At 47.6% G+C, this 13,108-nt stretch overlaps 1 protein-coding gene across 1 annotated transcript in view; it reads right to left on the bottom strand.

Moving 5' to 3' along the window:
- pard3ba (par-3 family cell polarity regulator beta a) overlaps window positions 1–13,108 on the bottom strand; it is a 167,434-nt gene that overhangs the window by 128,100 nt on the left and 26,226 nt on the right. The window contains exon 3 of the mRNA XM_072656724.1: window positions 5,196–5,361. Within this exon, the coding sequence (XP_072512825.1) occupies window positions 5,196–5,361 (166 nt within the window). The remainder of the gene's footprint in view (window positions 1–5,195; window positions 5,362–13,108) is intronic.

The following is a 13,108-nucleotide window of genomic DNA, read 5'->3' as shown; positions in this document are numbered from 1 at the left end:
GAAGAGTCCTCCAAGTCCAAAAAAACTCCAATCAAACGTCCACTCAGGTCAGATCAGAGATCATAGCTGTATATTGAGCTTGCAGGGATTCCTCGGAACTGTTCAGTATCTGGAGTTATCGGAAACTGTTAAGCATGGTGGTGGTGGTAGTATCATGATCGAGGGCTGTACACTGCACACTGCAAGTGGATGGACTAAGGAGAAGGAGGAGGACTGCCTCCGAAAAAGGGGTGGACATCAGGGGGTCAGAGTCAGTCAGCACAGCTAGCCGATTTCCCTGCTCTAACAAACCTACTACAGCTGGGAATTAGCAGGTGAGCTGAATCAGCAGGTGGGCTTGACCGGCTTGCCCATCCGTGCCTCAGAAGGACCTTAGAATGAGTGAGCGAGTCAGGTTTGCATCTGCGAGGCTTCTATTATGGACCATCTACATGAGCAGGTAGATGAGGCATTCAACCCCAAGGACAGTGTAGCAACTGTTAAGCATGGTGGTGGTAGTATCATGCTCTGGGGATGTATTGTGCCCAGTGGAACATGTATATTGCCCAAAGTAATGGAACGATGAGGGCGGAGGACCATCTCAGGCCTATGGTGATGTTTTTTCCCTGGTCCCACCCACAATGGAAATCAATCAAAACCTCATTGGTTGATTCATCCTTCTGTTCCTTATTATGCTGGTGATTGATACACTAGAAAATGAAACCCTGATTGGTGTTGTTTTTTTTAATTAACCCTTCGGTTCCAGCTGAAAAGCAGCTTAGAAAATATGAGTCAAAATTAGACGGATTTCTTTAGTTCCTAGATTTCATCCAAAAACCTAGAAGGCCCCGAAGGCCCCCCTTTGAGATTTACTGCTGGAAATATCACTAAAATACTGTACTTTTACAGGGTGGTGACACCACAGTATACCAGAACAGGCACAATACAGCACCCAGCACTATTGTTCTGTGTAATTTTCAAGCCCTGCTAAAGTGTGTGTGTGTGTGTGTGTGTGTGTACCACCCTGTTACTCCTGCTATTTTAGCAGCATCACTGTTGATTGTGCGTTGGCCTGTCCAACCTGCCCTTTACTCACCACAAAGCAGACGTACGGCAGATGTCCATGTGAACACACCTTTGACCCTGCCAATGTCATTACATCACAAAAGCCCCCCGTCAGCTGAACACACACACACACACACACACACACACACACACACATATATATATCTACTCTCGCACTCTCACAAAGTGTCCCGGTCATTTATCAATTAAGCGATAGAGAGGGATAAAAGGACCGTGTCCAGCCTGGCTCAGTGGGCCCTAAGGCACACGTACTGGAGGCCAGACGGTGTGTGTGGGTGGGTGTGTGTGTGTGTGTGTGTGTTAGAGCAGCTGAGGTGATGGGGAAGCCTTATAAAACATATTATTGAATCAGTTTCGCTAGGGTAGGAAAGGCCTTCATGGGATCATCGCTAACTTAATTAGTCTGTGTGTGTGTGTGTGTGTGTGTGCAGTGTGCAGTGTGTGTGTGTGAGGGGCCAGGGTGCAAATAGGTTTAAATGGCAGTGCATGCATGGCTGGAACCAAGCTTGCTTCTGAATGGGGCAGTGTTAATCTGGTTATCGAGAAAGGAAGAAGAAGTGTGAGTGTGTGTGTGTGTGTGTGTGTGTGTGAGAGAGAGAGAGTGTGTGTGTGTGTGTGTGGCGCGTCTGAAAGGCCGAAATAATGTCAAAACACAGATCATCAATCAATCCAATGGACTGAAAATGTTTAAATCTGCACAGCTGCCCTCCTTACTCTAAATGCTAGCTAATGCTAATGCTATGACGCTAACGTAGTTAACAAGTAATGGGATTAGCGTCACACAAACTGCTTAAATCAAACTCGTCTAGTTAGTGATGCCCTGATTCACTATTTTATGGGCATTAATATTGCGTATATGAAGGAAATTGATCTATTGGATCACGTAAGTCACTCAAGTCTGATTTACAAATGTTCAGATTTATCTGAATCAAATTTGTTCATACCGGCCTGAAAAAATCGGATCTATGTTTCGTTAAGGCATAAAAAATCGGATTTGATCCACTTCAGCCTGGCAATGTGAATGTAGCCTTATACTCGAGACTCCTTTGTGAGTCGGGGAGCTTGTCCCCCAAAGACAAAGAGTCGAATACATTCCACTGCTTTACCTGGACTGCACATCCAAGAACTTGATTCGCACCCTAGATACTCTAGACTCAGACTCGCATCCCTGAGAATCAAACACCTGAGAGTTCGATTCTCAGAGACCTGAGACTTAAGTCAGACTCACAACTAAGACACTCAAGATTTGACTTGATTCAAACTCACACCCAGAGACGAGACTTGATTCAGACTCACACCCAGAGACTCGAAACTTGATTCAGACTCACACCCAGAGACGAGACTTGATTCAGACTCACACCCAGAGACTCGAAACTTGATTCAGACTCACACCCAGAGATGAGACTTGATTCAGACTCACACCCAGAGACTCGAGACCCGATTCAAACTCACACCCAGAGACGAGACTTGATTCAGACTCACACCCAGAGACTCGATTCAAACTCACACCCAGAGACTCGAGACTCGACTCAGACTCACACCCAGAGACTCGAGACTCGACTCAGACTCACACCCAGAGACTAGACTTGATTCAGACTCACCCAGAGACTCGATTCAAACTCACACCCAGAGACTTGAGACTCGACTCAGACTCACACCCAGAGACTCGATTCAAACTCACACCCAGAGACTCGAGACTCGACTCAGACTCACACCCAGAGACTTGATTCAAACTTATACCTAGAGACTCGATTCAAACTCACACCCAGAGACTCGAGACTCGGTTCAGACTCACTGCCAGAGACTCAAGACTCGACCCAGACTCACACCCAGAGACTCGAGACTCGACTCAAGACTCACGCCCAGAGACTCGAGACTTGCTTCAAACTCACGCCCAGAGACTCGACTCAGACTCATGGCCAGAGACTCAAGACTCAGACTCACGCCCAGAATTTTGACTCAGACTCACATCCAGAGACTTGATGCAAACTCACACCCAGAGACTCGACTCAGACTCACCCAAAGAACACATCTCCGAGACTCGAGACTCGACTCAGACTCACGCCCAGAGACTCGAGACTTGCTTCAAACTCACGTCCAGAGACTCGACTCAGACTCACACCCAGAGACTCAAGACTCGACTCAGACTCACACCCAGAGACTCGACTCAGACTCACGCCCAGAATTTTGACTCAGACTCACACCCAGAGACTTGATTCAAACTCACACCCAAGGACTCGATTCAGACTCACACCCAAAGAACACATCTCCGAGCCCCTTCCAGACTACCATGACCTTAGCACGGTCTGACACAAAGGTATGGAGTTTGGACAATGCTAATTTTAGGCTATTAGCTAAGCTACATTACCCTGTACCGTGTCTCGGCTGATCGATCACATTCGGGGGACAGAGGAAATTGCTTAATAACCATTTTTTTAAACTAGCCTTTTTGTCGCTCTTTGGCCTGAGAGGGGTTAAGGGTCCCTCACTTGCTCCTCCTCAGCAGGGGGCAGCGTCTACCAAAGTGACTGACAGGCTGTGCCTGTTGAAGTAAGAAAAAGAGGGGGGGTTATGAGGTCGCTGCAGCGTCACAGGTCAGCAGCTGCGTCACAACAGGCAGCAGGGAAAAGGTTGAAAGAGGCGGAGCCGAGGCGCTGGCTGATTGACAGTCGCCAGTCACAGTTCTAAAGGGCATGAAGGGACAAGAAATCAAACGGGAACCCTGCGCCACACATGCACACGTATGCACTACATGTCCAAAAGTTTGTGGACAACCCTTTTTTTTTGTAGTTATAAGGTGGACCCATTGCTGATGCAGGGTTCAGGTGAGGAAAGCGCTGAACAGTAGAATGGGATTATCTGGAGGAGCAACACATGAGCCTCAAGCAACCCCCCCCTCCCCCCAGCAACCAGGGGCTGAGCTGTGGAGCAGTGGAGCTGTGGCTCCCTGGAGAGAGATGGAGCTCCATCCAGTGGCTTGTTCTCTTGGACCCCAGCTAAAGCCTCCAGCTGCCTCTTAAAACGGAAGACAGGGTGAAGTATGGCTTAATCACAAGCTAGTTCTGGCTCGGCCCGCCGTTTCCACGAGAACCTGCCGCTTCCAGTCAAGCACAGGCACAGGAGCGCTCGCATGCTGCTGACTGGCTGCTGACTGGCTGCTGACTGGCTGCAGTGGTCAGGTCTTACCACACACAAACAGATGTTCTGCCCATTTAGCCATGCAGGCCAGGGCCAGCCAAGCAGACCAATGGGAAACACATGGGCACGTGGGAAATGTAGTCCGGGCGAAGCATCGGAGCACAGGCGTCACCCTTCACTGATGTGGCCTCTCAGTGGCCAACTCAACTCAACATGGCCATATTATCACAAACACTCTTCATATATATATATACGGCCATGTTGAGTTGAGATATATATATAAAAATAAATTACTTTTTTTCATTAATTTATTTATTTTTATATAAAACTTTATATTGCTTTTTATTGCTGGTCACACTTTTTCAGTGCAAAATCATATGTAAAAATTATTCGACAGTAATAAACTTTTACAGAGCATTTTTTACATGTGATTGTATTTTATTTTACTGTGCATTTATTTCTTATTGTGCCTTTTTTACTATTTTTATTTATTTATTTATTTATTTATTTTTTATTTTACTTACCCTTTTAAGGTACAATGTTCATATTTAACTGTATTTTACCTTTTTTTATTATACTTTGTTACACTTGTATGGTGCATTTTTTGAATGTATAGATTTTTTTTATCTAACTGTATTTAACTTTTTTTATTTAATTTTTTTTATAATTTTTTATCTTTTTTTAAAAAAATTTACAGCATTACACTTTTAAAATTCACTGTATTAAACACATTAATGTATTTTTAAAATTTTGACTCTACTACATTGACGGAATTATACTACATCTTTATAGTGCTTTTTCCAAAACAGTGTATTTTGCAAGGTGTTACATGTGTATGGTGTATATTTGAACAAAAGTTCTATATTTACCTTCTACAGTTTATTATTATTATTATTTATTTTTTTATTTTACTGTATTGAACGTCCATGGTACAGTTTCTGTACTTTACTGTATTCAACTAGAACAGTATATATATATAAACACAGACGTACTTGATTTGAGAGCACTGGAGGTGACCTCGATCTCGCTGCCAGGCTGTGGACCGCCCAGCTCAGGCTCCGAGGGTTCCGGACTGGAGTATCCGGATGCCACACTGCCACTGCCTGGACTCGCCACCGCCCTCTGCTGAAGCTCCATCTCCTCGAACACGGCTATCAGCTGTGGAAAAAAAGAGACAAGGCAAGACTCATCACATACAGTGCACGTCCAAAAATATGCAGACGTCCCTTCTAATCGGTCAATACTGCACCCGTGTCAACTAACTGCGAACAAGCGTTAGGTCCTGTGGGGTGTTCCCGGTATGCAGCGGTCAGGACATACCAAATGTGCTGCAATGAGGAACGACTGGTGAACCGGTGAGCGACTGGGTCATGGGCAGCCACTGCTCTCTGGTGCTGATGTAGGTCTTGGTGCCAGATACCACAGGACACCTTCAGAGGCCTTGTGCAGCATACACAACATTATTAATATTATATAACGAGATCAGTGATGGGGCAGCAGATCTGTCCAGACAGAAACATCTCAGGGTTTCTCAGGGTTCCTGATGGTGCCAACGACCGTAATCCACAGGTCTGGCTGCTTGCCGAACCCGAGTTCAGCTTCATTTGAATAGTTTTTCATTTTTTTTGAGAGTCTACCAAAACAGACAGTCTTGAGAAGCGCTAAGAAAGATAAGTGGTGTGATATGAAAGCGGCGGTGTGGGAACGAGAGCGTGTGGGATTATGAAATATTGATAACTCGTTCCCCGAGGAGAGTGCGCGTCTTAAAGGAGAGCAATGGCCAACATGAATAATGGATGGGATCGCTGCGGTTTTAAAGAAGGGGACGGAATCCTCTCTGCTCTTTGTTTGATTTCTGATGAAACTGCGCTGGGTCATGGGGAAGTTAGCGTGTGTTTTAAACGTCCGGCGGGAGCGTCAGGCTGGGGGCTGTGTGAAGGCCAGGTACGGCTTCTTCTGCATATTCAGAAGCTTCAGTCTTCACACGGTCGGCCAGTTGCACACGTCCTCAGCATGACAATCAGAGAGAGAGAGAGAGAGAGAGAAGCGCATTAGAAGAATCGTAGCGTTGGCATAGTAATGGGTTGGTTGCTAAGGTGTTGCTAGGTGGTTGCTAATTTGTTGCTGTGGTACAGCTGATGGTTTCTAAGGTGTTGCTAGGTGGTTGCTAAGGTGTTGCTATGGTACAGCTGTTGGTTCCTAAGGTGTTGCTAGGTGGTTGCTAATTTGTTGCTATGGCACAGCTGATGGTTTCTAAGGTGTTGCTAGGTGGTTGCTAAGGTGTTGCTATGGTACAGCTGTTGGTTGCTAAGGAGCTGCTAAGTGCTTGCTAAGGTGATCTATAGAGATATCTATGGAGATAGATAGCTAACAGTTTAGCTAGCACTGGCCTGTTGGTAGGCCTGGGCAATATGGCAGAAGTAATAATCTGGTTGCTAAAGTGTTGCTATGGTACAGATGTTGGTTCCTAAGGTGTTGCTAAGGTTTTGCTATGGTACAGCAGTTGGTTCCTAAGGTGTTGCTGTGGTACAGCTGTTGGTTTCTAAGGTGTTGCTAAGGCGTTGCTATGGCATAGGTGTCGGTTGCTAGGGTGTCTACCATCCTGTTTAGATGGCCTATAAAGCAGCCTGGGGTTGCAGCAGGTCCCCGGGCAGCCTCGGTCAGCAGCTGTAAACCAGCACGGGGCCCCAGTCTGCGGACGCAAGCCTGAGTCACACACTTACCTGACAGGGTAATAATACAGCGTTAATTACGGCAGGTGTGACGCGCTGATCCTCCAGGCGGAGAAGCTACAATCACACCTGACGTGGCGAGATCGTCGCCGGGGTGCCGCTGTCGCTAAGCACATCTTTTTTTCCAGGGGAAGTGTGAAGTCAAGTTCACTGCAACTATTAACGAGGAATTTCCGTCTTTACGGAGAACCAGGACGCTCCACCGACTTGCTCAAGGGCCCAACAGTGGCAGCTTGCCGAGTCCGGCTATCGGACCTACAACCCGGTCATCAACAGCCTGGAGCTCTACCCGCAGTGCTTGGTCCCCGGAAATTGCCGCTTACAACGTATCCAACCGGAAGCTGCCTCGCGTTAGCGGCCCTGGCTGCGGTCTGTCTGCGTCTCGCTAAATCAGACAGTCGTACAGACGGGACCGTCCAACTACCTGTGGACAGATACTGCACCGTAGTGTCGCTAATGCTAATGCTAATCCTGGACAATGCTAACGTTGCTATCCGGGTACTTTTCTACAAGCGGTCCCCGCAACCACTGTGAACGTGCCGCAAATCGACCAACGACTAACAGTCTGGCCGCCTGCCGGTGTCTGCGCTACCGTGCCAGACAGACCACCCAGACGGTGGGCACGCACTGTAAACAGGCAAACAGGTGTGTGTGTTAAGCATCAACGGCCAAATGAAATCTGACAGGGGAATCAGAAGCTGTCAAACACGATGTCACGCTCGTCTCAACGAGCCGGCGAGACACGGGCAGGGTGTGTGTGTTGACCACGGTGGGTCTGCGGGTTGACAAACAGCCCCTGCCTGATGAATTCATTCCACCAGCGCTAATAAGTTCCCGAGCCCCCCCACTCCCGCCCCCCCCCAAATCTCCTCCGTTCCTCCGCTTCACTTTCTAATCACATCAGAGACGCCGGCCGAGCGAACCGCCGCCGCCGCCGCTAATGAAGGACGAGGAGGGAGGGAAGGATTGGGGGTGAGGGTGGGGTGGTGAGGGGGGTGGGGGGTGGCGTGTGTTGTCTTCGCAAAACGATTGACAGAATCCCAGAGGTGGATGGGAGGAATGGCAGAGGACAGGCACCTCTAAACGAAATCATCTGCATCCGTAACCGTTTCTCTGCAAAAAAAAAAAAAAACAATAACCGGCGACACAGGGGCGCGTACGGCATCAATCACGGCCCGAAGATTGCGCCGCCGCCATTCCTCCGCGCTCTCGCGCTCTCCCTGCGGCGGAAAACAAACGGAAATTGTTCAGATTGGATGAGGCGTGTGCATGCAGAGAGAAAGAGAGTCAGATATGAAAGAGAGAGAGCGAGAGAGCGAGCGAGAGAGAGAGCGAGAGAGAGAGAGAGAGAGAGACAATCACAGAAAGACATGTGGATGGACGGCCGTCTCTCTCTCTCTCCACGGTCCCCACGGAGCCGAGCAGCTCAGGCTTTATTTAGACAGGTCGGTCAAATCCGATTCCCTTCCAGTACCAGCAGGCTTGGGCGGCGTGGCGGTAACTCCGTCTGATGCGTCAAATTTCCGCCCCGTGTCTTCACCTAGTACACGATCGAATGAGCTCATGTGCGTTTAAGAGAGCCAACTGAAGGGGGCGCTGTGGGAGCTCACGGTAGCTGCAAGTTTAGACCCAACTTAGATCCTGAAAACATCGGTAAAAACCCCCCTCGGACCGGTCCCTCGACCCTGTGCTGTGGTGTTGAGCCTGCTAGCTAGCTACTCTAAGCCTAGATGGTCGACTACGAGTCCAAACCCAGCAGAACTCGGGCAGAACCGGGCAGAACCGGGCAGAACCGGCCCCTCACTTCGTCTTTCTGTCCCTCCCAACACCAGCTGCTCTGGGCTGCCTGATACTCGGTGGAGCTGTAGCTAGGCTAACGTAGCTAGTCAGGCTGTAGCTAAGCTAAGCTAATGCTAACCGGCTGCTAACCAGAGCAGGTCACCGGTTGAAATGGTCCGACCTGACCTTGATTTGTTCATGCAAGCAGGGCACTGTAAGGCGAGATGCAAAAGACAAAAGTATTGGGACACCTGCTCATTCATTGCTTGTTGAGTCTCGACTGTCCAGGGAAGAAGGCACCCCTCCCTTTTTAGGGTGTAGCTTCTCCACCTTCACCATAGATCATGAGATTAGTCTCAAGAATGCCAGAAGCACAGCTTTTGAGCATGTGTGTTAGTGTGTCATCACACCATAGGCTATACATCTCTAAAACTCAAGCTAGTTGTGAAGGCCCGGGGGACCGGAGCTGCTCCACATACGGGCGCGCCGTTTCCCATACGCTCAACCCTCCATAAAACATAACTATCAATATATATGAGCTCAGAGCTGCTGCAGGGCTCAACCTGATATGAATCAATATTAGGTTTCCATCAGGAAATGAAAAAGATGCTATTAATATACTGGATTAAGCATTCATGCCGTACGCCCACCAGGAGGCTCCTCCGAGAGGGCGCTCAATCAGACAAGGCGGTTCTACCTGAACTGTAGCGAGCATTAAAGCAAGTCATAATGCTGAGTAGCGGTCAGTACTGATCCGATCCCAGCACCGCAATGCTGAGTATCTGTCGGTACAGATCAGAGTACCTCAAATGTTGAGTACCGGCCGATGCTGATCCGATCTGAGTACCTTAAAGCTGAGTATCAGCCAATACAGATCAATGTTGAGTACTGGTACCGGCCGATACTGATCCGATTTTAGTACTGTAATGCTGAGTATGAGCCAATACAGATTCAAGTACCTTAATGCTGAGGACTGGACAATGCCAACCCGATCCGAGTACTGTAACGCCAAGTATCAGGCGATACAGATCAGAGTACCTTAAATGTTAAGTACTGGCAGATACTGATCTGATTTCAGTACCGTAATGCTAAGTACTAGTCGATACTGATCCGGTCCTCAATGTTGAGTACTAGTCGATACTGATCCGATCCTCAATGTTGAGTACTAGTCGATACTGATCCGGTCCTCAATGTTGAGTACTGGTCGATACTGATCCGATCCTCAATGTTGAGTACTAGTCGATACTGATCCGATCCTCAATGTTGAGTACTAGTCGATACTGATCCGATCCTCAATGTTGAGTACTAGTCGATACTGATCCGGTCCTCAATGTTGAGTACTGGTCGATACTGATCCGGTCCTCAATGTTGAGTACTAGTCGATACTGATCCGATCCTCAATGTTGAGTACTAGTCGATACTGATCCGATCCTCAATGTTGAGTACTAGTCGATACTGATCCGATCCTCAATGTTGAGTACTGGTCGATACTGATCCGATCCTCAATGTTGAGTACTGGTCGATACTGATCCGATCCTCGATGCTGAGTACTGGTCGATACTGATCCGATCCTCAATGTTGAGTACTGGTCGATACTGATCCGATCCTCAATGTTGAGTACTGGTCGATACTGATCCGATCCTCGATGTTGAGTACTGGTCGATACTGATCCGATCCTCGATGCTGAGTACTGGTCGATACTGATCCGATCCTCGATGCTGAGTACTGGTCGATACTGATCCGATCCTCAATGTTGAGTACTGGTCGATACTGATCCGATCCTCAATGCTGAGTACTGGTCGATACTGATCCGATCCTCAATGCTGAGTACTGGTCGATACTGATCCGATCCTCAATATTCTAGTAGAAAGCTTCCCTGGACAGTAGAGACAGTTACTCCAACAAAAGCAGGAGAAACTCTTTTAATACCCTTGAATTTCAGAAGAAAGTGAGTGAGTGAGTGAGCAGGTGTCCCAATACTTTTGTCCCTTAATTGAGCGTATGTTGTACGCTCACAATATTGCCATGACGTTCATGTCCATGAAGAGTATGCAAACTTCTGACCACAGCTGCATTTAAAGCTCATTGTGTGTGTGTGTGTGTTTCCTTATTAGGCGTCCAGGCTCTCACACAGCTCAGTACTGGCTAAGTAAATAAACGGACAGTTCGGCCGAGGCGAGGCAAGGCGAGGCGAATGGGCTCCCGCTGAGAAGACAGAGAGTACAGAGCAGATTTGGTCCAGATGAGACCAGAGCACAGAGAGAACCCCCGAAAGTCCCTCAGCCGCTCCAGGAATTCACAGCTACGGAGACAAACAGAGCGCGAGAGAGAGACAGATAGACAGCGAGAGAGAGAGAGAGAGAGAGAGAGAGAGAGACTCATTCGCACCTTTCTCCCTCACGAAACATTCTTCATATCAACTCAACACCTCGGTGAGGGTCCTACTGCGAGCTCGGGCCCTCAACTCTGACCCTGTTCTGTCTGCGGAGACTGCCAGAAGTGCAGACGTGGCTCAGACTTGGTGCACCCCCTAGCTGCTGGAAACGGTACTGCGGCTGCTTTTCATGGGGACACACACACCTCCAGCAGAACTCCAGTGGTGAAGCCTCTGGTGTGTAAACACCAACTATCTGTCCCATAACCAAATAACCCAACACCCAGCACACCTCCATCCATCTCTCCATCTACCTGTCCGACATCCAGCTTCTCATCCATCCATTCCCCAAACATCCATTTCATCCCCAAACATCCATAGGTACATAACCCTAATACGAACATATCACTAGTACTAATATACCCCTAGTACCAATGTACCCCTAGTATGAATATAGCCTAGTAGGTATATACCCCTAGTACGAACATACCCCTAGTACGAACATACCCCTAGTACGAACATACCCCTAGTACGAACATACCCCTAGTACGAATATAGCCTTGTAGGGACATACCCATAGTACGAATATACCCTTAGTACAAATATACCCCTAGTACGAATATACCCTTAGTACGATTATACCCCTAGTACGAATATACCCCTAGTACAAATATACCCCTAGCACGAACATACCCCTAGTACGAATATACCCATAGTACGAATATACCCTTAGTACAAATATACCCCTAGTACGAATATACCCTTAGTACGATTATACCCCTAGTACGAATATACCCCTAGTACAAATATACCCCTAGCACGAACATACCCATAGTATGAATATAGCCTAGTAGGTATATACCCCTAGTACGAACATACCCCTAGTATGAACATACCCCTAGTACGAATATACCCTTAGTACGATTATACCCTTAGTACGAATATACCCATAGTACGAATATACCCTTAGTACAAATATACCCCTAGTACGAATATACCCTTAGTACGATTACACCCCTAGTACGAATATACCCCTAGTACAAATATACCCCTAGCACGAACTTACCCATAGTATGAATATAGCCTAGTAGGTATATACCCCTAGTACGAACATACCCCTAGTACGAACATACCCTTAGTACGAATATACCCTTAGTACGATTATACCCTTAGTACGAATATACCCCTAGTACGAATATCCCCTTAGTACGATTACACCCCTAGTACGAATATACCCGTAGTACGAATATACCCTTAGTACGAATATACCCTTAGTACGAATATACCCCTAGTACGAACATACCCTTAGTACGATTATACCCCTAGTACGAACATACCCTTAGTACGATTATTTCCACCCATCAGTCCATCTGTACGTCCCTCTACTCTGCCAACACTTCCTCCTGTGAACCTCAGGCGCTCAGACAGCGCTGTGTAAGCAGTGTTTACTCTTCACCACCATCACAGTGACACTCCTCAGGCGGCTGTCCTCACTCCTCCATCAGCTCCTGAGGGGTGAAGCAGCTCCGAGCTCCAGACGTCCGTCTCATGGGACGCCTTCAAGAAGAGTCGTAAAGCAGGCACTCGCCTAAACCCCTTCTGAACACTGGCCTTTTTAACGACACTTAATCTGTAACACTGCAACACACCCAGACACCAACCACAGAACACACACTTCACTTTACACACACACACACTTTCACAGCAAGTTTCATTAGTGTCCTAAAGACTGACTGGGAAGGTGAGGAGGGCTAGAAATGAGCACAGGAAATGAAGCACCTCGCTCAAAGACTTTGAAGTGAACGCAGGGCCGGACTTTGGCTAATCAAACACACCTGAAAGGGTGTAACTGTGTGTGTGTGTGTGTGTGTGTGTGAGAGAGAGAGAGAGGATGTGTGTGTGTAATTCAAAAAACCTGCAATAATAAAGGAACACAGTGAGCAGGTTGGTAATTAACCGGTAACAGCAGCACATGTGTAAGTCCATAAGTATTTGGACAGTGAGGATCGTTGGTTTGAAC

This window comes from Salminus brasiliensis, chromosome 15 (assembly GCF_030463535.1).
Source record: "Salminus brasiliensis chromosome 15, fSalBra1.hap2, whole genome shotgun sequence".
Taxonomy (NCBI): Eukaryota; Metazoa; Chordata; class Actinopteri; order Characiformes; family Bryconidae; genus Salminus; species Salminus brasiliensis.
Note: the sequence above shows the minus strand (reverse complement) of the source record. Positions and strands in the feature narration are given on the sequence as shown.